Source organism: Eucalyptus grandis, chromosome 9 (genome assembly GCF_016545825.1).
Source record: "Eucalyptus grandis isolate ANBG69807.140 chromosome 9, ASM1654582v1, whole genome shotgun sequence".
NCBI lineage: Eukaryota > Viridiplantae > Streptophyta > Magnoliopsida > Myrtales > Myrtaceae > Eucalyptus > Eucalyptus grandis.
The window spans coordinates 16921254-16942633 of record NC_052620.1 but is presented as its reverse complement, the minus strand read 5'-3'; the positions used below and the strand labels follow the sequence as shown (position 1 = coordinate 16942633).

The window sequence follows — 21380 nt, the reverse complement described above, 5'->3', positions numbered from 1 at the left end:
CTTAAAGATTGATTATTTTAGACTAATTAGAGATTATGCGGTTAGTTAGAACGAATTAGCAATTTAATTACTCGTTATTGCATGTTAGGTGGTTAGAGTAATGTAATTAGCAAGTAGCGTATGTCGTATTATTTATCTAGATACGTTTGAAAATTTTCTAGGTCCGTTTCGGTATTTAATTAGGTTTTTCTGGCCTAAGTTGGCATTTATTTGTATTTATTTAATTATTTTTTATATTTATTTAATTATTTAATATTTTCCGAAAATTATACCGGGATAGTCGGTGGCCGAAATTTCGTGCTGATTGCAATGGTGTGTTTGGTTTTATTTATCTGGATGATAATTTGTGCTAATTGAATGATATTTATAATTTTGGGAATTTATTCCAAAATTGGGTAATTTCAGTATTATCGGGCATCGGTTTACAACGCCAAAAATGTGTTTGTGAGCCATTGTATTTAGTGGGATTTTATAAAAGGGAAATTATTGTATTTTGGCTAATGCCGACCGTGTACCCATACACGATTATTTTATCGGATACAATAGATATTAAGTATCACACAGCTTTGGTGAGCATTATCAATATACTATATCAGCCTGCGGGCTTTGATATATCAACTTAAAGTGAGCAATATACTTTATCAGTTTTTGGTGAGCTATATCTATTATCAGCTTTTGGTGAGTTATATCTATTATCAGCCTTTGATGAGCTATACTATCTATCTTCAGTTTAGGATGAGTAGTCCTTGATGTGATCGGACTTTATAGATAGTATTAAATGGGTTGACTGAGAAATAGTGTTGATGGTATGGAATTGATTAGATCGATTGATCGATGACTCGATTTGATTTGATGATTTGATTCGAAGTGACGTGATTTGGAATCGTACTAACTTGCAGGAATGGACTGAAGCAAATGTAAGTCACCTATCTATTATGTGCATAGGTAGCCTTTATGCGTATTTCCTTTCTAGTCGGAGTTTAGGGGGTGATCTTGTTGAGATATTGTCTCACCCGTTGTGGGCTTAATTTTTCAAGTTCTTAGATGGCGAATCCCCCTAAGTGTTATGGTCGGCCGATGAGAGTCACTGAGCGAATCTATAGTTACCTTGACCCCGGAAGCTTTTGGGTCTATGAGCTTGTAGTGATCACTATCTCGATCGAAAAACGTCCACATTACGTGTTCCTTCATCGATTTAGAGCGTGGTTCCACTACGCTCCCAATGGTGTCAAGCTAGGTTCCCTTAAGACTTTTGATATCCCCGCCGTGGTAATTAATGATGTTCTAGACAAGGATCCAGCTAACCCTCCTGATGGCGTATTGGAGAACCCGACGTCCTGCTTGACTCTTGTGGAGACTGAAGAATCGGCGAACGAGTCTGACTAGCTGGTTTCAAGACAGCTCGTTTGAGGATCGACTTTTGTAGACTTGTATATATGACCTAGTCCGTGTTGTATAAAGGTGTGTTGTGGTTTTCTAAATTTGTGGCCCTACTTTTCTATTACATCTTGTTGTTGTCTGGAGATTTATTTATTCGCTTCCGCATGTGCATTAAAATGAATGGGTCGGCGATTTATCTTGAGACGTTGCAATTTAATCAACCACCGAGGGATGAGCACGCGCTTGGAGTGATTGGGGCGTGACAGCTAATGGAGGTCGCTAGCCATTGGTGAGAACAAGGGCAAGGACGCCATCACTGGCCATGGGCATCATGAACACTAGTGGAGAAAAAGAAAAAAAAAAAAGAAAAAAAAAACAAAGAAAAAAAGTGAAAAAAATTTAAAAAATAAAAATTAAATTCAAAATTTAAATAATTTATTAAAAAATTATAAAATTGTTCATGCTAGCACTATTGTGTCATATAGGATGATCAATGTCTATTTCAACAATTTTCAACCAAATTCATTGGATTAACTCAATTAATATTAATGTGAGAAGATTTAGAATTAAATTTGTTAAATTGAAAGATTTATCACTTTTTTTGTACTTTTCCCCAACATTATCCCTTTCTTTTTTTAGCTTGAGGTAAAATGAAAAGGAAATCGATGAGCAAGCTTTAAAAGATGAAACACATGGAGTTTTTATCCTTAGAAAGCATATTTATCCCTAAAAGAGTTAGTATTTTCAATTTGAGGCTGCTTGTGAAAAAAATTGTAATATTAACTCTACAAAAAATATATTAAAAGAAAAAAGTGTCTTAGAGCACTTTTAAGCCGTTCTAAACTTTTGTCCATTATTCAATCATTCATTAAAGTTTGTTGTGATTTAATTGATACATGAACTAATTGTGCATCATGCCAATTTCGTTAGACATAATCAAATAATCACCTTCTTTTTGCAAAAAGATGGTGTGGACTTCTAGATAGCATCTAAATCACAATGAACATATAGACTACGCATGACAACACTTCTTGGCTAGGAAGACTTTTTTTTTTTTTTTTTTTTTTTTTTTTTTTTCAGAAATAGTTATTTTCTATTTCTATTCCGGGAATAATTTCCAAGTTATAATGTATTTGGTAACTATACAAAATTTCTACTATAGAAATAGAAAATGGATAGAAATGCGTTTTGGTACGAAAATTTCTTTTTTGTATTTATTTGTTTTTTATTATTGCTCATGGATCGCCGATTGCCAGGCGCGTGCCACCACCCGTCGTCGCTCACCGTAACCACTACACGACCACTGCTCGCCGACTGGCGGCGGCGGTTGGCAAATGGTGGCGGCGGCATCGGTCGGCGGTGGCTCTGGGCGATTGGAGGTTGCCGCGGCAAGAGAGAGGAACAAAAGAAAAATAAAAAAGAAAATTGGCTTATTTCTAAACATTGTTCCCGGGAATAAGAAGCTACTTTTTTTTTTTGGTTCTTGTTTCTATTCCAAAACTGTTCCCGGGAAAAAAAAAATAGAGAAATTGTTTCCGAGAACAAAAGTTTTACCAAATTGGGAGAAACATAAATTGGGAGAAATAAAAATGTTACCATGCAGACTCATAGAGTATGATTTCTTTCTCCCACTAAAGAGAGGAAACGCTATAAGTCAAAATACAATACCGTATATGACGAGCCTAGCGCAAAAGAACCAATGAAGAGAATCATTATAACGTCCCACTAGCATCCAATGCCATTTGTGCCATAAAATAGCATCAATCTCTCACTTGTATCCCAGTTGCATTTTTTTCTTCACGGTGAGTTTTTTCGCAATCATTTGCAATCTTTCAATATATCTTGTAATCGTTTATATTATCTTATAATCATTTATATTTCGACCATTTTGTTTAAATATGTAATTTATATTTCACGTTATTAATTTTGTATTTCAATCACGTTGTACATGATGTTCCTATAGACAGTTCAAATGCTGCTGGGAGTTCGCCGTTGACCTTTGGCGAGATGGCGTCTTAGGAAGTGAAGCTTGTCACAAATTCGTCAAGAATGGCCAAGCGGTCCACCATGAAGTACGAACAAAACCAGGAGAACTGATCAATTTCAGTATGGTCTGCTTAAGACCGGAGAGCGTAATAGTTACAAAGGAGTCCTGGAAAGTCATGTATTTAGTCAGTGAAACACAATATTCCATAGTTACATCTGTAGCATAGTCATCCTGGCATGATGGGCGTTAATACGACACCATTAGCGCATGGTACGATTGCACGGTCCGCCTTCGTCACATCCTCTCAGCAATTTCATAGCATCACCTCCAAAACAATGGGTTGCTTAGGGACTCTTCGGGAAACAAAATAAGAGATTTCGCCGGGATACCTTTAGCGGTGGCACACGTTTTCCATGTCTATTTCGTAGAATACCTTGTGCCACAAGAATGCTTGCCTACAGGTCCTTTCTTCGCATGCTATTTCTCAGTCTTGAGGGCAGAACGTGCCATGTTACTGAACTTAATGGCGACTCTCACATTAACCATTGCATATGCTGTCCGATTCATGCTGAAACGCCAAATAAGGGTTGTGCATGAGACGTTCTAATCACCTCAATTACTGTTCTGTTTGATCAGATAATTTCAACCTGTCTTTGGCTAGCTTTTTTGCTGCCCTCCTTTGCTTGAGTCTCTTCTGGTTGATAAAGGCAGCTGACCCCTCTGCAAAAACAACAATTCACAAATTCAAACCATAATGCATCACAATGTCCATGAATTTTTGGTCGGACCAAGTAACTGTGCAATTTCCTACATATCCAAAAAAGGGAACTGACGAGTTCCTACTAGAATTAGGGAAATTGAAGAGGGATACAAAAGTTCTACACTGAGATGCTGTTGCATAACCCAGAAATTTTCACTGACCACATCATGTACTACAATCTCAAAGCAATCAATCTATTTGAAAAAGTCACATAAGGATTCTGTTCACTGCAATTACTGCAGCTGACTGAAAATTGGGTAAACTACTTTCCTAGATGTGGTCAATGGACCAATTCATGCAAGTTCACTGGATAGTGTGCATAAAGCTTGATAGTCTCAGAGCTTGAATGTTGCATGCCACTCTGATTGTCTCCACTGGTGATCCTATTTGTTAGTTGGAAATATTGCATTTTGGTAAGAATGATGCAAAAGTATAAGCACTAACTTGCTTGGTTGTTTAGCTGTGACACTACTGAAAAGTTCTGATTTGTAACTAGTGCTTTTTAACCATTTGAATAGACAATAAAAGCATCCCTGTCTTTAATTTCACAAGGTTTGATTGCATTATGTTCCTCAGATGCCTATCTTATTTATTACCCAGAAGAATCGCACAAAGAAACTATGAGCTTAATCATGCCAATAGACAAGGAAGAAAATTTTGCAACAAACTGAATGAATGTGAAATGGAGAATCTTAAGGCCGTCAGTTCATGAATATGTTTCAATTTTCCTTTTTCAGTGAAAATGAAAATGAAAGTGATTTTCTGGTTTTTGTTCACAAAAGGATTTAAAAACCTGTTTAGTTGTGTTTCTTTCAAAGTTAAGAAGTATGTTTCATGCAAAATAATAGCAGATTATGTCCTTGTCTGGTGTGAGAAATTTGAAAACTTAATTTCTTTTTGTTCCAGTTTTGTACTTAGAGAAAGAGAGAGCACATCTCCTTATATTCACTTGAGAACAATTTTCAGTACTTGTCCCAGACACGTTTTCAAGCTCCGATAGAGTTTTGACTTCCTGGGAGTTCCAAAGTGGAATTTGGGTTTTCCAGACTCTTGTTGGATTCTGTCTACTGTCTATTGATCACATCTAGATTGTCTTCTCAAATAGCATATATAACTGCCCCCATTGTCCTTGTGTTTGAGAACAAAGTGGTGAAGAAAAATCTAGTCCACACCCTGCTCTCTAAAATTCAAGAGAACTCTCTGGGTGCCTATCATGTTGGGAAAACTTAATAGCTAATTCCTACTGTTGTTGAACTCATGAAATGTGACGTATGCTGTAGAACAAGCACATTGATTTAATATTCAGCAAAAGAACTGGTACTCATTTTCTACTTGATCCCTGGCAATCTCTGGCCTCCAATTAACCAAAAAGCTAAACATGATCAGCTAAACCAACCAATTGTCTCTAATTTTCACCAAGAACATCCAACCCTTCATCTCATTCTGGTAAAACTTTAACATAACCTGTGGGCATGATCAGCTAAAAGCCGACCTCTCATTTGCACCAAGAAAATCTAACTCTTCATCTAATTGAAACAACAATAACGTAACCAAAGGTAAAAAAGAGTACTTTGATAAGCAAGAAGAAACAATACCACGCTCGTGAGGCACATCGTCAGATCCCAGCTCGGCATTTCGTCGAACACCTGGCGGCTCTTCCTCTTCAAGGCCACTATGGCCGTCCTCTTTCGTGCTGCATCCGCCATTGCCGCTACAAGGCAACAAGGGGCCGACGATTTTCCCGCGGCGGGCGATCTCCTCCTTGAGCTTCTTCTTGCGGGTCCTCTTCCTCTGAGCTCTAGTCAGTTTCCGCTCCCCACATTCGCCTCCACCGCCATCACGATCGACATCACTTGCCGAGGAACCACCGACCCCGTCTCCCGCCTCATCTGCGGTTCAAGAAACATCAAACGACAATCGAACTACATATACGAAGATGACCCAATACATCACAAATCGGCGGCATGGGCACGAGTCCTGGAACCTGGAAATCCGTCCCCTCGAAGTCCTCCTCCTCCGGATGCAGCAGCGCCGTGCGCCCCATCTCCATCCTCCGTCTGTCATTGCGGATTCAACATGTGAGAGAGAGAAAGAGAGGAGAAGGGGAGGGGGGAGGGAGGGAGGGGTTGTACCTGAGGAGGACTAGGAGGAGAAGGTGGGGGAGGGTAAAGCATGTTGAGGACGGCTTCGTGGAACTTGCGCTTCTTCTCCTCCCGGCGCATGATGGATGGTGGTGCCCCTTTCCTGGTTCGAGTGTGCAGAACCGGACTCCGATGATTTGTATGCCGATGGAGCGCGCCTTTTGTGCCTGAACTCTCACCCGGTTCTGCTCATTCCAGTTTCTAATTCAAGGCTTTATAGTTATAGCACGAAAAACTCCGAACTATTCGCAAATTTATCACAAATTATTTTTATTATAAAAAATCTTAAAATGATACACACAATTTTTTTTTTAATTTTCGTTAGATTTTATAATCAAATTGTTAAATTGGATAATACATGACTTCACAAGTATATTGATTTATGATTTTTCACGATATTAATATAATTTAATGAAAAGTAACAAAACGTATATTTATTATAAATGTATTAATTTGAAATTTAGTGTAATCAAAAAATTAATTTGGAAGTAAATTTATCGTAAATGTATCAATTTCAGATTTTTATGGTCATAAAATCAATTATGAGTAATTTTATTAAATGTACTAGTTTTAAGTTTTTCGAGACACTAACTTTTCAATATATATATAATATATATTATAATTTATATATATTTATATTTAAGGAAGTAATGGCATGATCTTAATTAATTGGCTACCTGACGAAGAGTTAGCAAGATTCTTGCCATTCCACCCATTTAAATTTGACTTTCCCAAGACATAAGTCAACCCCTAAAATCATCAGTTCATAAGTCAAAAGAACAAGAATGCTCTCACAATTGAGTTAATTCCAAGGCAAGAAAACCTTGATTGAATTGATTTCGATCCAAAAAAAGAGCCAATATCGCATTCAATTATTCACATGTTGCACATGAGATCAACTCATCTATGACATGCTTAATCATGTTTAAATTTATAAATTAACATGATAGTCATTCCTAATACCCTAAAAAACCTTAAACTTAACTCTTGTCCTAATTTTGCCTTTTGTCTCATAAAAAATCCCCATTTTAGGTCATATCCTTATTCTACCATAAATTTTTTCTTTGTTCCATAAAAACTCAAACTTTAGGTCCAGTCTTAATTCTACACTAAACTTTTTTTGTCTCATAAAAAACCCTCAACTTTATATTTATTACCAATTCTACCATAAACTTTTTTTTTTTTTGTCTCAAAAAAGTCTTAGCTTTAGGTCTAGTTTCAATGTCACTCTAATTTCTTTTGTCTTATAAAAAGATCATCAATTTTTACTTGAGTTTCAAATACTCTTCATTAATCTCTCGTTAAAATCGCTCTTAGGGATTTTGCGCTCATTGATCTCTCATGCTTAAGATGGTCCATCTCTCGTAGTCATAGAGCTTGCATTTAGGAGATGGAACATCTTAAGCATGAGAGATCTGAGAAAAGCCCTAAGAGCATGCAAGAGTGGATTTGAAACTCAAGAAAATTGATGATCCTTTTATGAATTTTCTATCTCTTGACAAAAAAAAGTTTATGGTAGAATTGGTAATAAATTTTTTGGACTAAAGGTTAATAGGGGTAGATTTATGACTCAAGTAAAAGTTTGTGCTTTTTTATGAGATTATAAAAATTTAAGAGGACAAGACCTAAAATTTGGGATTTTTTATATGACAAAAAAAAAATTATGGTGGAATTGAGACTTAACCTAAAGTTTGAGGTTTTTTATGAGATAAAAAAATAAAATTGGGATAAAAGTTAAAATCGGAGGTTTTTTAGGATATTTGACCTGTAATCGTGTCACCATGACATTTGAACTAGTCCAGGGAGGTCCATAAAATGGGCAGATTTGGTTAAATATTTTAGGCCCGCTTGGGCGGGCTTGGCATAAAATTTCATGCTTAGTCAATGGGTAGACTGGGCTTAGGCAAAAGGGCTTGGAGGCCTGGCCTGCTCATAGATTTAGAGTCTGTCTAGACTTCTAAAAGATTTCACGGTGTAAGCACTTTTGACCTTTTTTCGATGCAAAATAACTGAAACCTTTAAAACCAGACCTATAATGACAAGTAGATTTATATATAATTTCCTCATATTTGCATTTTTTAAGATTTCGATAATATTTGAATTCCCCGGAAAATGAAAAAGAACTACTTCTAACATTTTAGAAGGGGAGACAAACAAACACTTACTAAAAAGTAGGAATATAAAATATATACATTATTTTTTTGCCTTCTTATCTATAATTTGCAAACATCGGAAGAAAAAAATTGGCTAAAACTCATAAAAAAAAGGAATGCATATAATAACACATCTAAAATTAAACACCATAAAACGAGAACAATTTCTTTCTATATATTCTCCATGCACAATGATTCACCAGGAGTGTCACCATAAATCCAAACACGGGCAGAGCAGATAAACCCCCGGCGTTCTGGTCTTGAATCTTTTGATTCAAGATGAATCTTTTAGTTCATGTACATAGCTACAATGGCTCTCGATGGATCCATCTTTTGTACATTGCAAAGCACTCCTCAGGCAGGTACTCTGGAGCCGTGTGGCCTCCTCCCTGCAAATTGCCATTTCTTCACATTCCATCTGAACCCCTTCCTGCTTCGGTAAACGACCAATCCCAGGTTTTCAGATGCTCACCTTCACCGTCGCAAAAGTAAGACCGTTCGAGTATTCCCTCGTAAATCTGCTCATGCAGTATGAAACCACACCAGTCAGGAACAATAGAAAGAAAATGCTATAGAACCATCCGAGAATATGCGGCTATTCAGAATGTACCCGGCAACTTGATCGCCGACCATCCATGGCCGCCAATCGTCCATGGTGGATAGATTAAGAGTCTTGATCCAGGACTGTGTACCCAAGTATGGGATTACCATGTCATGATCACCACTGCAGAATATGTACTCACTCCCGTCAGAACACGTGAGAGAAACGGATCGGGATCTTGCTTGGTTGTTTCGAATCTCAGCCATATTCTCAATTAATCACATTTAACCGACATGCTTGAACCCTTTCAGTTCCCTACTCCTTACCTATTCATTGCTCGCTTTGTTGTCTGATCTGATGAAACATCATTTTGAAAGAAGACGGTACAGCTGAAGTAATACTAAGGAAAAAACAAAGAGCGTGGGACAAAGAAACCTGTATATTAGGGAGCGGCATCCTCTACTATTCAAATACAGGTGATGGCTCACAGCACTGCGGACATCGTGGGCGTAAGCTAAGCTTCTGTTGCATCGCACCCAGCACCTTAGTATGCCCTGACCATCGTCGCAAAATGAAGTTACCACTAAGGCCATGGTATGATCTCATCCTAACATTATCATCTTTTCTTTTCTGTAGTAAACAGCGTCTTGCACCTGTCTAATGTGAAGGGCCTCTTGAACGGCTGGATTGTTTGCCCAAATGTCGCATAACAGGTCGTAATATTCCTGTTCTGGGGATGAAATCATTGCCATAATATGTATACTTTACATTAAAGAGCAGGCTTAAGCCTTAAGTAGTTACCCGACAATGGAATTCTGGGATTTCTGGTGGCACGCGCCAAGATTCTTCATGTATCTCTGCCATGTACCTTCGACTTTCGAGAAGTTTATGCGATGGCTTATAGATGTCACATTTTGGCTCGAGAATGTGTCCCTTATTCACTCTACTAGTGCACTGCAAGAGCCCAAAAAAATGGAAGACTACCTTCATTCAGTAACAGAAACACAACCTAGAAATGAAAAAGCTCACAGTTTGAAGGAAAGATCAGCAAGTGTTTACTTCTAAGATAGTTTGAAGATCCTCTGCACACTCAAGATGAGTTCGGTTGAATCGAACATATTCTCCTCGGCAGTTCCTCTTGGCTGACTGATATGCAAATATTAGAAAAACAAAGATGATTCGTAACAAGTTCTGGAAACAACATAATGGAGCAAATACAGTGGAAGGGAATCACCTTGTAAAGCTCTTTTGGTATTAACGCTTTATGGTATGCAAAGGGAATTCTTGAACCTTCGTCAAATATTGAGTCTGTTGCAGGATTTCCTAGCAGATAACCCTGAAAGAGATAACTCGGTAGAGACAAATGCAATGACATTTAACCAAGAGACTCAAACTTATAGTGCCAAGATACTTTTACTTTGAGATTTATCAGGGGTCTCTGCAAAATGTTGTTACTGGCTGCATTATATAACCAGAAGATGTCATTAGCCTGAATGAAAAAAAAATAAAATGAAAAGGAACAGGGCCGAGTTAAGGCAACGAAAATGGAGTATACCTTCTAATATTTCTCGAGCAATCAAAGGAACGACCTTGCCTGAATAAGAGTTGCCGGCAATATATACATCTTTTCAATGAAACTCGGATGACTAAGCAACCACTGTCACATGCCAAAAATATTACAAAAATCAGTCGTTTGCCAATGTTTAACTAACAAATTCAATTTGGTCTATCCATCCATGAAACTTCATCTTATGTGATTGCAATGTTCTCAGCCCAAATCCCACACATTACCTCTCCACCATTTAATTATGCCCAATATCAGTTTCTGAATGTGGTAAAAGTATTGAGGTTTTTTCACCTTTTCCAGAAAAATACGACTCTGGCAAGCATAGACTTTGTCGCCAGTATGGTAACCTTCCGCAATCGTTGAATAAGAGAAACCTGTGCCAACAGGCGCGTCTAGAAAGATTATGCTGGAGACCTGTAAATTCATCACAGGCATAAATGAAACATGAAAAAGAAACTTTAAACAAAAGAAACCCCAAAATGCGGTCCAAGATTTTGATGGACCTTGGTCCAAGAGTAAGGATTCAGCATTAAAGATGGTAATCTGCCGTCATACTGGGTCTTGTTAAAACGTAGAGGGCCTAAACCAGAACAAACCATAGATCAGAGTGGCTGATGCAAGGCCATTTTACTTTCACTTGAAAAGCAGATGTGCAGGAAATTGCCAATATTTATTGTCAATCCACAGAAGTCATTTGGGCCATCCGGGAAATGATTGTCATTTGGCAGCAAATAAAGCTTGGTTAATATCTCTCAAAATTGTCTGACAGATGAAAGATCGAGCGCCAGGAGAGTCGGAGTTGCCACAAGTTCCACAGTAACAGGTGGAGTGTGGCGGTGTTTAGGTAGCAAATATAGATGTTGATTGCACTTCTAGTTTCCTGATCCTAAAATGGCTCAAAAGGATAATGAAGTATCGATCACCTATCTCATAAACAAGTCCAGAGAGAGCGGAGCAACCAGGGCCACCGGTGAGCCAGAGCACCAGGGGATCGTCTTGCGGGTCGCCTTCTGATGGGACGAAGTAGTAGAAGAGCTGCACATCATCTTTCTCATCCACTCCTAGGTATCTACAACCACGAAAAGTAACAGGAGTCTCATTTTAGTCCTGGAAAAAACACAAGAATGCTGATCTTATGAAGATTGATTTGTAAATTTGATTTTAGTAAGTGATGCGTCTGCTATTAGTCGGTGAATGACGCCTGCTCGTTTAATGGTCCTCTTGCAAGCTAATTCATCACTTATATTTTAGCTCCTGTAGTAAGGCAAAGCAATTCTTGCCATGACAAGAACCTTTTCACCAACCAAACAATAATTTACGCTGCAAACCTTGGGAGTTTATGACAAATACAAACTACTACCCCGCTCGTGTCATGTCGCATAAATCATAGAACCTACTCGATCATCTAACTATAGATTGCAAGTTCATAACCTCAGCATTGCTTACCCCGTTTCTAGTTTGAATGGAAGAGGTCCGAACCCAGGCAGAGACTTGACAGCCGACGGGGAGATTTCAGAAGAAAGCAGGAGCCGATCAAGAATGATCAGGGAAACACCCAGCCGCTTGAAAAATTCACTCTGAAGCATGGTTATCATTTGTAATGTGCTTCCGTTCTTCTCGACTGGTCTCCGTGGAGCCTCTTATGAATGATTCCCCAGGGTGGAGAGCCTGTGAATAAGAAAGGGCAATGAAAGGACAGATCTTGCATGCTCCGAAGCGGTGCTTGGCCATGTCCACATGTGGAACGCCCGCATGGCATACAACTGTAGGTCTGCCCAAAGGACTTAGGCTTCAATGCCCCTTGACTCATCACATCGATAAAAATTATTCAACCTAAATTGACTCATTTATCCATTTTGACTAATTTCCATGAAATATAAAAATATGATCCATAGTTGACGCAATTTATATTACTAAAACACTTTCATAACTAATAAAATCTTAGAAAACTTATACCCAAATTAAGGTGAGAGAGAGGAGTGAGCGAGCGCGAGATTAAGTGAGGGTGAGAGGGAGTGAAGACAGAATAATAAATGTGACCCATATCCAATTTAATTTAAGTCATTCAATCTGTTTTAACTTGTTTCCATGCAATGAATATAGTGACATATACCCGACCTATGTCGCGCCCCGATCCCTGGATATGCACACATTCTTCTACTTGGTCGATTTTAGAACGCAATATTCCAGGATTATGTATTGCCGACCCTTTCATTTTTAATAGCACATGATGAAGCATTTATAAATCCCCAGACAATAATACAATGTAATAGAAAAGTAAGGCCATAATTTTCATAACATGAAAACACATAACCACACTTTTATACACGGCAAACTATAGTATCATATAATACTATTCACAAGTTTGATCTATTATATATCCGACCGAAACCCAAAGTTTGCAAAACAGGATGGGATCTCAGATCTCATCTGGGTCATACTCAGAATCCTCCTTAGGATCATCATCTTCTTCAAAATCTTCCTCATCCTCGGGTTTTACATTAGGGTTCTCCTCCTCAAGTTCCTCATCTTTAGGCTCCTCATCAGAATCTTGAAATGGTTATACAATAACCATTGAGACCACGTATCAGCAAGTTCTACCCCCTAAGACTTGATTAATAAACCAATACGCTAACCGGGATGCCTATGCACGCACGGGTCAAAGAACTTACCTTAGCATTAGATTCCACATGCATATTAGCACAGTTCAATAGGCACCTAAGCAATCACATCATAGATCGTTATCTCGATCTATCTACCTAGTCGATTACCTGTCAAGCGGACTCTTCACCAGTTATTTCCATTCAATTAATCCATTCACAACGTCAGATCAAATCATTGAATCACATTAAATCACACTCGGATCGAATCATCGATCAATCGACTTAGTCGATTACATGTCAGTCGGACCATTTCTAGGTCATCTCACTCCACACTATATAACCTTCAATAATATACTTAGTCACAGAGCTACATTAATGCTCTCGGGCGTCGTTTTCGCCAAAGTGATGTATACACTAGACAATTGCGTGCGTTCTTTAAGACGCTGTTTTTGCCAGTGATATCTTTAATCACCGAACCACACATGCCTATAAATATATTTAATAGACAGTTACATGCGTTCTTTAAGGCGCCGTTTTCGCCAGTGATGTCCTTAATCACCGAACCACGTATGTTCGTGAATCATGTACATTCTCTCTCTCTGGCGCCGTTTTCGCCTATGTGATGTATATTATAGATAGTATATGCGTTCTTTAAGGCCGTTTTTGCCAATGATTTTCTTAACCACGTATGTATATTACCTCGTACCTGATCGGTCTCAGCCAAAAGTATTCCCAGTTCAATCTCATGATTCTCTCCACTTTATAACTCATCAAGGCATTATTAATGCTAAATAACCATACTTGGCCATCTATCAATCAATCATTAAATTTCATTCAATTTCAATCAATTTAGGAATAATTCCCCAAATTGCGCAATCAATTCAATTCAGCACAACGTAAAGCCCAAATAAATAAACGAACCGCACCACGACGATCAACACAAAATTTCGATCGTTGGCTATCCCAGCCTTATTTCCGGAAAATAAATAAATAAATAAATAAATAAATTTCGAAAATTAATAAATAAATACTAAAAATTCAATTTAGGCTCGTAATACTTAAATGAAGCCTGAGACGGGTCGGGAAAATCCCGAGAGACATTCAATAAATAATAGTACGTCTCTACTTACTAATTGCACAATTCAATTGCCTAACATGCATTGCCATTAATCCTACTTAATTAACACTAATCAACCCTTAAGCAAATTAGCAAACTAAGAAAGCATTAGTGAGTAAAACTCACCTGATTAAAAGCGGAGCCCGGATCATCGTGACGACGGTGCGACGATGGCCAAACTTGGGCTCGCGATGACACCCACGGACTTGGACCGGGCCTAGAGCGAGCTGACTTCACGGGCTTGGGCCTCAAAATTGCGGGCTTCTGATCTTGCTGGGCTTCGCTGGACTGGGCCGAAACCTGGGCTGTTGCTGGACTTCAAAAAGCTGGGTTTTGGCTTCGTGGGCTTCTGATTTCGCTGGGCTGAGCAAAATTTGCTTGGGCTCGTGGACGGGCCCAACTGCTGGGCCGTAAACACGTTGGACTTGCTGGCCGCGTGGAGCTGAGGGCGATTCACCCGATGGAGGACACCGCGGCCAGAGGAATGGGACAGCTTCTGCACGCCTTCGTGAAGGAGACGACGCGGTCAGCTGCTGGGCTACAGGCTTCGCTGCTTGCGTCAACTGGGCTTTGCTGGTTGACCATGAAGACACGTGGAGGAAGCAACGTCGAGCTGGGAAAGACGCGGCGCCGGATGAGGTCTTCGGTGGATTGAAGTGTTGACCGAAGAAGCAGCTATTGGCGGACGAAGGAGTAGATGGGCGTGAAGCTGGCAACGTGAAAGGGGCAGAGGCGTGAGCTTCGGTGGTCGTGAGGGAGAGAGAGTGAGTGGAAGAGGGGCAGCTCGTGTGTGGCTTCACTCGGTGGGGAGGAGACGTGGGCTTCGCTGGCTGCTTGAGGAACAAACGAGCAGCTGCAGGGTCAACAAAAGAGCTGGGTGGAGAGGGTTGTTGACCGTGTGAGGTGTGCTGGCAAGCTGGGAGATCGTGAGGCGTGACAGAAGGCAGAGAAACGTGGAGATGTGATGATGGAGAGAAAAGAAAATTAAAGATGAAAGCAAAAGCAGGAATCGGTGAAGGAGAGTTTAGGCGTGCGAAGGAAGAGGTCGGCAGTGAAGTTTGTCCGAGAAGGCTTGAAGAGAGAGACACCAAAAGTCCAAAATCTTAACCAATGTCTTAAATGCTTGGTCCCCTTAGAGTCCTCATACTTATCCCACTAGTCCAATAATACTTTCCAAGCTTTATATTCACAATTAATCCTATTTGATGCCCAAAATACACTCATTTTCCTAATTCCGAATTTACTCACATAGCTTCAATTTCCATCCAAATTCTTCAATTTGATGTCCAAATTTGATGTAGAAAAAGCCCACAAGATTTTTACAAGTTCCCAATGCCAAGTAGCTTGGTTTGTAAGTCGAAAATCTCTTCAATTTGGCCAATTTGAATTTCCGCTCATTTTCCGAAATGTCCAAATCGATTTTCCGTAAAAATCTTGGAATCTCCAAAAATTCTTTGGAGGATGACTCGACGTTCCTAAAATAGGTCATGACATGACAAAACTTTCAATTTCGGAAATCGGACTTGAATTCACAATTAATTTCCATTCGACGCATTTTTAGCGTGATCTAGACTACCAAGTAGTTTTCAAATTTTTTTAGGGCAAATGATCTGTGGTCGATTTTCTTTGAGCCATAATGAGCCCACTCGACTCATTGACAACTCTCGATTATCATGAAAATCTCAAAGATTCAATTACGGACATAGAATACTAAAACAATAAGAAAATCAGTCTAGTGTTGGTCGATGAGAATTTTTCAATTTAGTGGTGTCACCCACGATTTATATCTGTGCCGTAATGATCTCTAAAGATGGACACGGTCAAGAAGCCGATTCCTGGTCAAATTCTCAAGTCTATTTGTCTTAAAATTCTTAATGGCTTTCCCTGATAGTCTAGTTATTTCGAGAGTGATAAGCTCTGAGAACAGCCTTATAGGTGTGTCAATGAAATGTCCGATTTATTCAGTGGAAAACATGATCGAAAATCTGGGATGTCACAACCTATACTACTAAAGTACTTTTATATTTAACTAAATATAAGAAAATTCATACTTGAACTAAGATGACAGTGCAACCGAGTGAGTGTGAGATTGAGTAAGAGAGAGATAAAGAGTAAGAAAGCATCATAGAGGTGGGTTGGGTCTAAGGTTGCATTTGGTTTGGTTTTGGCAAAATGCCAATGTTGGAAGCTTAATTATGTTTGTTAAAAATTTATTTGGCAAAACAAAAAAAATTACAAAAGGCTTTAACTGCATTATTTTGTTCATTTTTATTAAAAAAACACTTAAACCCTTCGTTGGAGATGTGCAAAGAGCTTAGGCTATTGGTAATTTAGATTTGGCATTGTCATTGTCTAAGGTTGCCCGACCTCTAGCAGCCCTTAGCGGGGTTGCACAACCTAGACGAGGGCCACCAGAGGTGGCATGACCTTGGGTGACCATTGGCAAGGGCAAGGGTCGCGTGACCTAGGTGATTGTCGCACAAAGTGGCATGACCTCGGGTGACCATCAATGAGAGTCGTGCGACCTCGATGAGGGTGGTCTGGGTTGTGACCTCATGAGGGCCACCTAAGGTCACAAGACCTAAGCAATTGCTGCCTAGGTTATGGGAAACCAGCGGCCATGGCTTGGTTAAGGGCAAAATCGAAAAATGAAAAAAATTAGTGAGGGTAGTTTTGGAAGAAAAAATAATTTAACCTTAGAAATGACCCTCTACAAATTTTGAAAACCAAAGCAGGTCTACACCTGCGTTGGGCTTTTAGAATTGCCAAGACCAATAGTTGGCCAAATCCTAAACCAAAAGTTGAACTACAAGCCTCATTTTTTTTTTCCAAACGGCTTTGAAGGTTAAAAACCTCTTGATAAAATTAAGCCAAATGCTAAACTTTTGTATTGTGAACCCATTTAATATTAATATTATTTGGAGTTTTACCATTTTATATCTATTTATGATTTATTTACTTAATATAATTAATTCATATAATAATTTTACTTATCAAATATGAGTTAAGAAATGGGTTCATAAGCCATTTTGACATGCCTATTTGTCTTATACACTTGTCCAACAACTACGTGGAAGTTGACAGGCCGATTAATCTCTATTGGAAGTGGCAATATCTAGGGAATGAAAAGTAATTATGAAGTACCTATGTCTTTTTTGGTCAGTGAAGTACCTATGAGATTGTGAATAACAGCCTAAAAAGAAATGCGAGTGATCGATGTGGGCTATGAGTCGCCACCAAGTTAAATAGTTAACCTCATGGAGATAAATACTTCAGGTTTAGTAAAAGTGAGACCTCACCGTAACGCAAAAACCTTTGTTTCTCCGACGGTGGCACTTCCTTAAAAGCAGCCAAAAAGTAGAACCGAGTTCCGTCTTGATAAATTTTAAGAAGCAACAGTAAATCTCGCGTAGTTAGCATGTAGGGAGAGACCGGCAAGAGAAAGAAGGAAGTGGAAAAAAAAAAAAAAAAAAAAATAATTAAATATTATTAGATAGATTAAATTGACATATATACAAAAGGTATAAGTATCAATTGGCTCAAAAAAAGTATAGAAATAAGTTGGCACGATTGTAGTAGGCCTATAATTTTTATTGATAATTTTCTCTTAGCAAGTACAATTTGATTGACAAAAGCGATTTTAGCCTACGAAAAATGAGAAAGAAGTCATTTCGCAACCGACTGAATTGAAATGTAGTGAGGCCAAATCGAGAACTCTAGAGGTTTCCATTCCCAGTCAAGTCAACTTACTCACCGTCGTGGTGGTAGGGTCGGTTTTTCACCAATGGTGGTGATGGGTCTTTCAGTAGTCGAATTCGCAAGTCACAAACACCGCTTTCGCCACTAGTTACAATTTGTCTGTCGCCCCTCCCCATCTTTTCCATCTACGTCCATCGGATTCGTCTTTGCTTTTGCATGATCATCTGCAGTGACCAAGAAGGCACGCGAGTCCCAGATTTCTCCAAACCAAAGCTTGCCAGGCTTCAAACCTTTGACAAAAATGGATTGGCGAGGGTGGCGTTCCCTTCTCTCATCAAGTGGCAGCCTCTGCTGCCTTGACTAGTGCCACATTTTTTTTTTTTAAATATTACATATGGTTCTCTTTTAATATTTTGTATAGCAATCAGCAGGTTCACTCCACCTACCAAGTGGCCCCCCTAAGGGAAAAAAGCAAAATCCTTCTTCTTCCACTGAGCTTCCTTATATTTTTCAAGAAACCTGGTTCCTACCACTCTATGATAATGAAAGGAGAACTCGTGGTGGCTGTCAACTAATTTCGTAGTAAACTAATCTCACAAAATCTTGCAAATATAGATACGGGCATTCACACAAGAAACAGATTATTTAATTTCCGCAGTCTCGGAGACAATCATCTCCTGAGCTAGAAGCGACGAAAATTTGTACAAGAGTCTTTTCTCGCTGGACATCATGCTTCCGCTCGAAATCATTGGGTGTTTGGGATCAAACCAATTCTCTTGAATTTGAGAAGGATGGCCAATTGTTTACCTCAACCAACGTGAAAAAAGGGGCATGCTAATTAGACTCTAGCGAATTTGAGTGGATCATGTAAGTTCATCTTCTAAAATCTGATGATGCCATTGAATGATCGAAACAAAGTTCAATCAAGAGCGGAAACGGTCCACATCTGTTGGCAACGAAAAGCAGAGAGGGAAGAAAGAGAGCTTGCGAGCATCATGTTTTTGAACTGGAATGTATAACCACGTCACTCTAGACTTTCCTCAAATGATCAACAGACCATTAGCCTTGCACGAAGAAGCAACAAGTTAGTGATGATATCAGCTTCCTACAGGACTGCCTTTGGATCAAACACCCCCCAAAAAAAAAAAAAAAAAAAAAAAACGAAAATTAAAAGGAAAGTAGAAGAACCTCCTCCAAAGTTTTCCCTGGAAAGTAAACAAATTGAAGCCGCCCCATTTTCGCCTTCTCCAATGTCTCCCGGGTCTCAAATCAACCCAGAAGTCCTCTTCGCAGGCACGTAGCTGCGGCTTCTGGTGTACACGTCGGCCTTCACCATCACTTCTTCCCCGAATTCACACGGCTTGTCTTCATCGATCCTCCCGATTCCGGTGCTGAAACTCCTCGGCATCTTATTATTCGTTGCGGTCATCGGGGACTGCGCAGCAACATGCTGTGTCCTCGTGAGGTCCGACCTGACTTTGCTGCTCAGGCTCCTAAGGGAGGCCAGCCTCACAAGCTCCCGGTAGTCCTCGTCTGTGTTGGCACTGCCCGACTTGCTCGAGCTGACGCTGAAGCTCCGGGGCAGGGTGTTGATCTGGCCTGTCGGGCAGCCCATGACGTTGCCATACCCGATGTGGCCCGAGCAGTCGGTCAGGCTCCGCACGTAGAAGTCTCTGGCCTTGATGAGAATCCTAATGGGTGCCTTCAGTAATTTGCTCAACTTGGTGGCATCCTTGCAAGCATTTTTCTTGGTTTTAGGCATGGTGTTGATGAAAGACTTTGTGAGATTGATTCGCTAATTGCAAGGATTGTGAACTTGTGTAGGAATGTGAGCTGGGGGAAGTTGGTCAAGTGGGAAGCGATAGAGATCTTTTAAGGGGATAAGGAAATGACGCAAATTGTGCTAATGAAATCGGAGAAATTTCTTTATGGAGTTGGCCTGGCTAGTTTTAGGTGACGGGCCATGGCACGGATTGCAAAAAGTGAAAGTGATAGGGTTCAGATTTAAACGTTCTATATAATCATAAAGATTGGTGGATTTATATGTGGACGGCGTCAAAAGCTAAGAAAGCAATGTGAAAGGGGAACTTTAGAAGCAGAAAAAAAAAAAGACAGAAAATAAATCCAACTTTGAGATCATAAAATCACCATGGAGAATATAATCCTTCCCCAAAAGCATCCTAATAGGATTTCAGTCAACCACAAATTCAATAAAAGAATTATGTATAAAATATACTTTGCTTAAATCCAACCGAGAGATGGATCCTGTCAATTATGGGGCTTTAGACCGTCCAAGTTCTTTAGATGGAAAAATATTGCTTGGACTTGTTCTAAATCAAGCTGACATTGACGGGACACCCATTTTCGTCCTAAATTTTGTCCACTACAACAAGTAATGTTTTATATTTCAACGCTAAACACGCAAGTAATTTTATATAGGGGATGACCATGGTTTTAAGATAAAACTTGAAACCTGAGAACCAAAGTTTCAGGTTTCAAGGTATGCATAGTAAGTTTGAGGTTCTAAAAAAATGAGAAATCTATTTTGATAGGTAAGTTCCAGGTTCTTAGTTAGAGGAATCTGGAACCTAAGATCTCGAACCTAAAACAACTTTTAATGTTTTTCTTGGTCTATGTCTCCGTGTAATCCTCCAATATTCTATGCCATTCGATGATGATTATATAATCTAGGAGCACTAGTCTAAGTTTTCATTTTATGACTAAGATTTTTACTTTATTAATGCTCATATTTTGTGTGTTTAAATATAAATTATGGTTAGTGAATTATAATAGTTTAAATAATAATATAGGCGGAACCTTAATAAAACCTAAATCAACCTTGGAACCTATGACAATGTAGGTTTCAAGTTCTAGGGTATGCAAGGTAAGTTCTAAATTTCAAAAAATGAGAAACTTATTTCAATAGACATGTTCCAGGTTCTAGGTGAAACCTGTACAAAACCTAGAACTACTCACCCCTAATTTATATAGAATAAAACCCTAGAATCTGCTAATGGGAAAGGCCAACTGAGTGTCTATAGGTTCATGCATGAGTCAACAGTACATTCTCAGGAATCCTTGCTATGCTCCTATTTTGGTTTTCTTAATTTACACAAACGAAGGCAGTAGAAGCGAGTATTGTCATACTACCGCACTAGATAAAGTCAATCAGCTAATTAGGCTGATTGGAGATCTTAACTATATATGATCGAGACAGATTAATACATGACTCTGCATGGTCTTAGAAGTTGTGATATCACAGTAACTCCAGTGATTTTCTTAAATAATCCATTCGAATCACGGTCAAACCGAATGCAATGCTAAAGTCATTTTATTGCACAAAACTGGTTTCTATCGCTGCCAGTTTTATCGGCCCTACAGTTCAATTAAAGCATCAATCATAAGCAAAAACAGAAAAATCCAGTAGGATTG

The 21380-nt window shown here is 39.1% G+C and overlaps 4 protein-coding genes across 4 annotated transcripts; all 4 read right to left on the bottom strand.

Annotated features, from left to right (window-relative positions):
* Positions 1–3478: 3478 nt before the first annotated feature.
* On the bottom strand, positions 3479–6439 carry LOC104418431. The gene is made up of 4 exons (XM_010029776.3): positions 6260–6439; positions 6112–6184; positions 5723–6016; positions 3479–4087 (listed from the first exon to the last, which is right to left on the bottom strand). The coding sequence occupies exons 1-4, from the start codon at positions 6347–6349 to the stop codon at positions 3984–3986; spliced, it is 561 nt and encodes a 186-aa protein (XP_010028078.2). The 5' UTR covers positions 6350–6439; the 3' UTR covers positions 3479–3983.
* Positions 6440–8694: 2255 nt separating this feature from the next.
* Positions 8695–10750, bottom strand: LOC120285982 (serine carboxypeptidase-like 17). Its single transcript, XM_039302407.1, has 11 exons — positions 10747–10750; positions 10518–10586; positions 10380–10420; positions 10197–10298; positions 10022–10108; positions 9764–9916; positions 9616–9687; positions 9398–9516; positions 9032–9145; positions 8894–8939; positions 8695–8810 (listed from the first exon to the last, which is right to left on the bottom strand). The coding sequence occupies exons 1-11, from the start codon at positions 10748–10750 to the stop codon at positions 8727–8729; spliced, it is 891 nt and encodes a 296-aa protein (XP_039158341.1). The 3' UTR covers positions 8695–8726.
* On the bottom strand, positions 10637–19078 carry LOC104420343 (serine carboxypeptidase-like 7). Its single transcript, XM_039301266.1, has 4 exons — positions 18004–19078; positions 11976–12197; positions 11453–11598; positions 10637–10943 (listed from the first exon to the last, which is right to left on the bottom strand). Exons 2-4 carry the CDS (start codon positions 12122–12124, stop codon positions 10765–10767), a joined length of 474 nt encoding a protein of 157 aa, XP_039157200.1. The 5' UTR covers positions 12125–12197; positions 18004–19078; the 3' UTR covers positions 10637–10764.
* A 7-nt stretch (positions 19079–19085) lies between these two features.
* On the bottom strand, positions 19086–19928 carry LOC104418430. Its single transcript, XM_010029775.3, has one exon. It carries the CDS (start codon positions 19708–19710, stop codon positions 19213–19215), a length of 498 nt encoding a protein of 165 aa, XP_010028077.2. The 5' UTR covers positions 19711–19928; the 3' UTR covers positions 19086–19212.
* Positions 19929–21380: the final 1452 nt, after the last annotated feature.

What these genes read in the sequence shown, in the direction of transcription:
- LOC104418431 (XM_010029776.3), bottom strand. Translation starts at nt 6,349, where the DNA reads ATGCGCCGGGAGGAGAAGAAGCGCAAGTTCCACGAAGCCGTCCTCAAC. An exon ending in CTCCTCCTAGTCCTCCTCAG is followed by an intron (nt 6,185 to 6,259) that starts GTACAACCCCTC and finishes CCGCAATGACAG; the next exon opens with ACGGAGGATGGAGATGGGGC. An exon ending in CGATGTGCCTCACGAGCGTG is followed by an intron (nt 4,088 to 5,722) that starts GTATTGTTTCTT and finishes TTGTTTTTGCAG; the next exon opens with AGGGGTCAGCTGCCTTTATC.
- LOC120285982 (XM_039302407.1), bottom strand. An exon ending in TACCAAAAGAGCTTTACAAG is followed by an intron (nt 10,109 to 10,196) that starts GTGATTCCCTTC and finishes TTTGCATATCAG; the next exon opens with TCAGCCAAGAGGAACTGCCG. An exon ending in AGGCCCTTCACATTAGACAG is followed by an intron (nt 9,517 to 9,615) that starts GTGCAAGACGCT and finishes GACGATGGTCAG; the next exon opens with GGCATACTAAGGTGCTGGGT.
- LOC104420343 (XM_039301266.1), bottom strand. Translation starts at nt 12,124, where the DNA reads ATGATAACCATGCTTCAGAGTGAATTTTTCAAGCGGCTGGGTGTTTCC. An exon ending in CCATTCAAACTAGAAACGGG is followed by an intron (nt 11,599 to 11,975) that starts GTAAGCAATGCT and finishes TCGTGGTTGTAG; the next exon opens with ATACCTAGGAGTGGATGAGA. An exon ending in TGGACTTGTTTATGAGATAG is followed by an intron (nt 10,944 to 11,452) that starts GTGATCGATACT and finishes ATGAATTTACAG; the next exon opens with GTCTCCAGCATAATCTTTCT.
- LOC104418430 (XM_010029775.3), bottom strand. Translation starts at nt 19,710, where the DNA reads ATGCCTAAAACCAAGAAAAATGCTTGCAAGGATGCCACCAAGTTGAGC.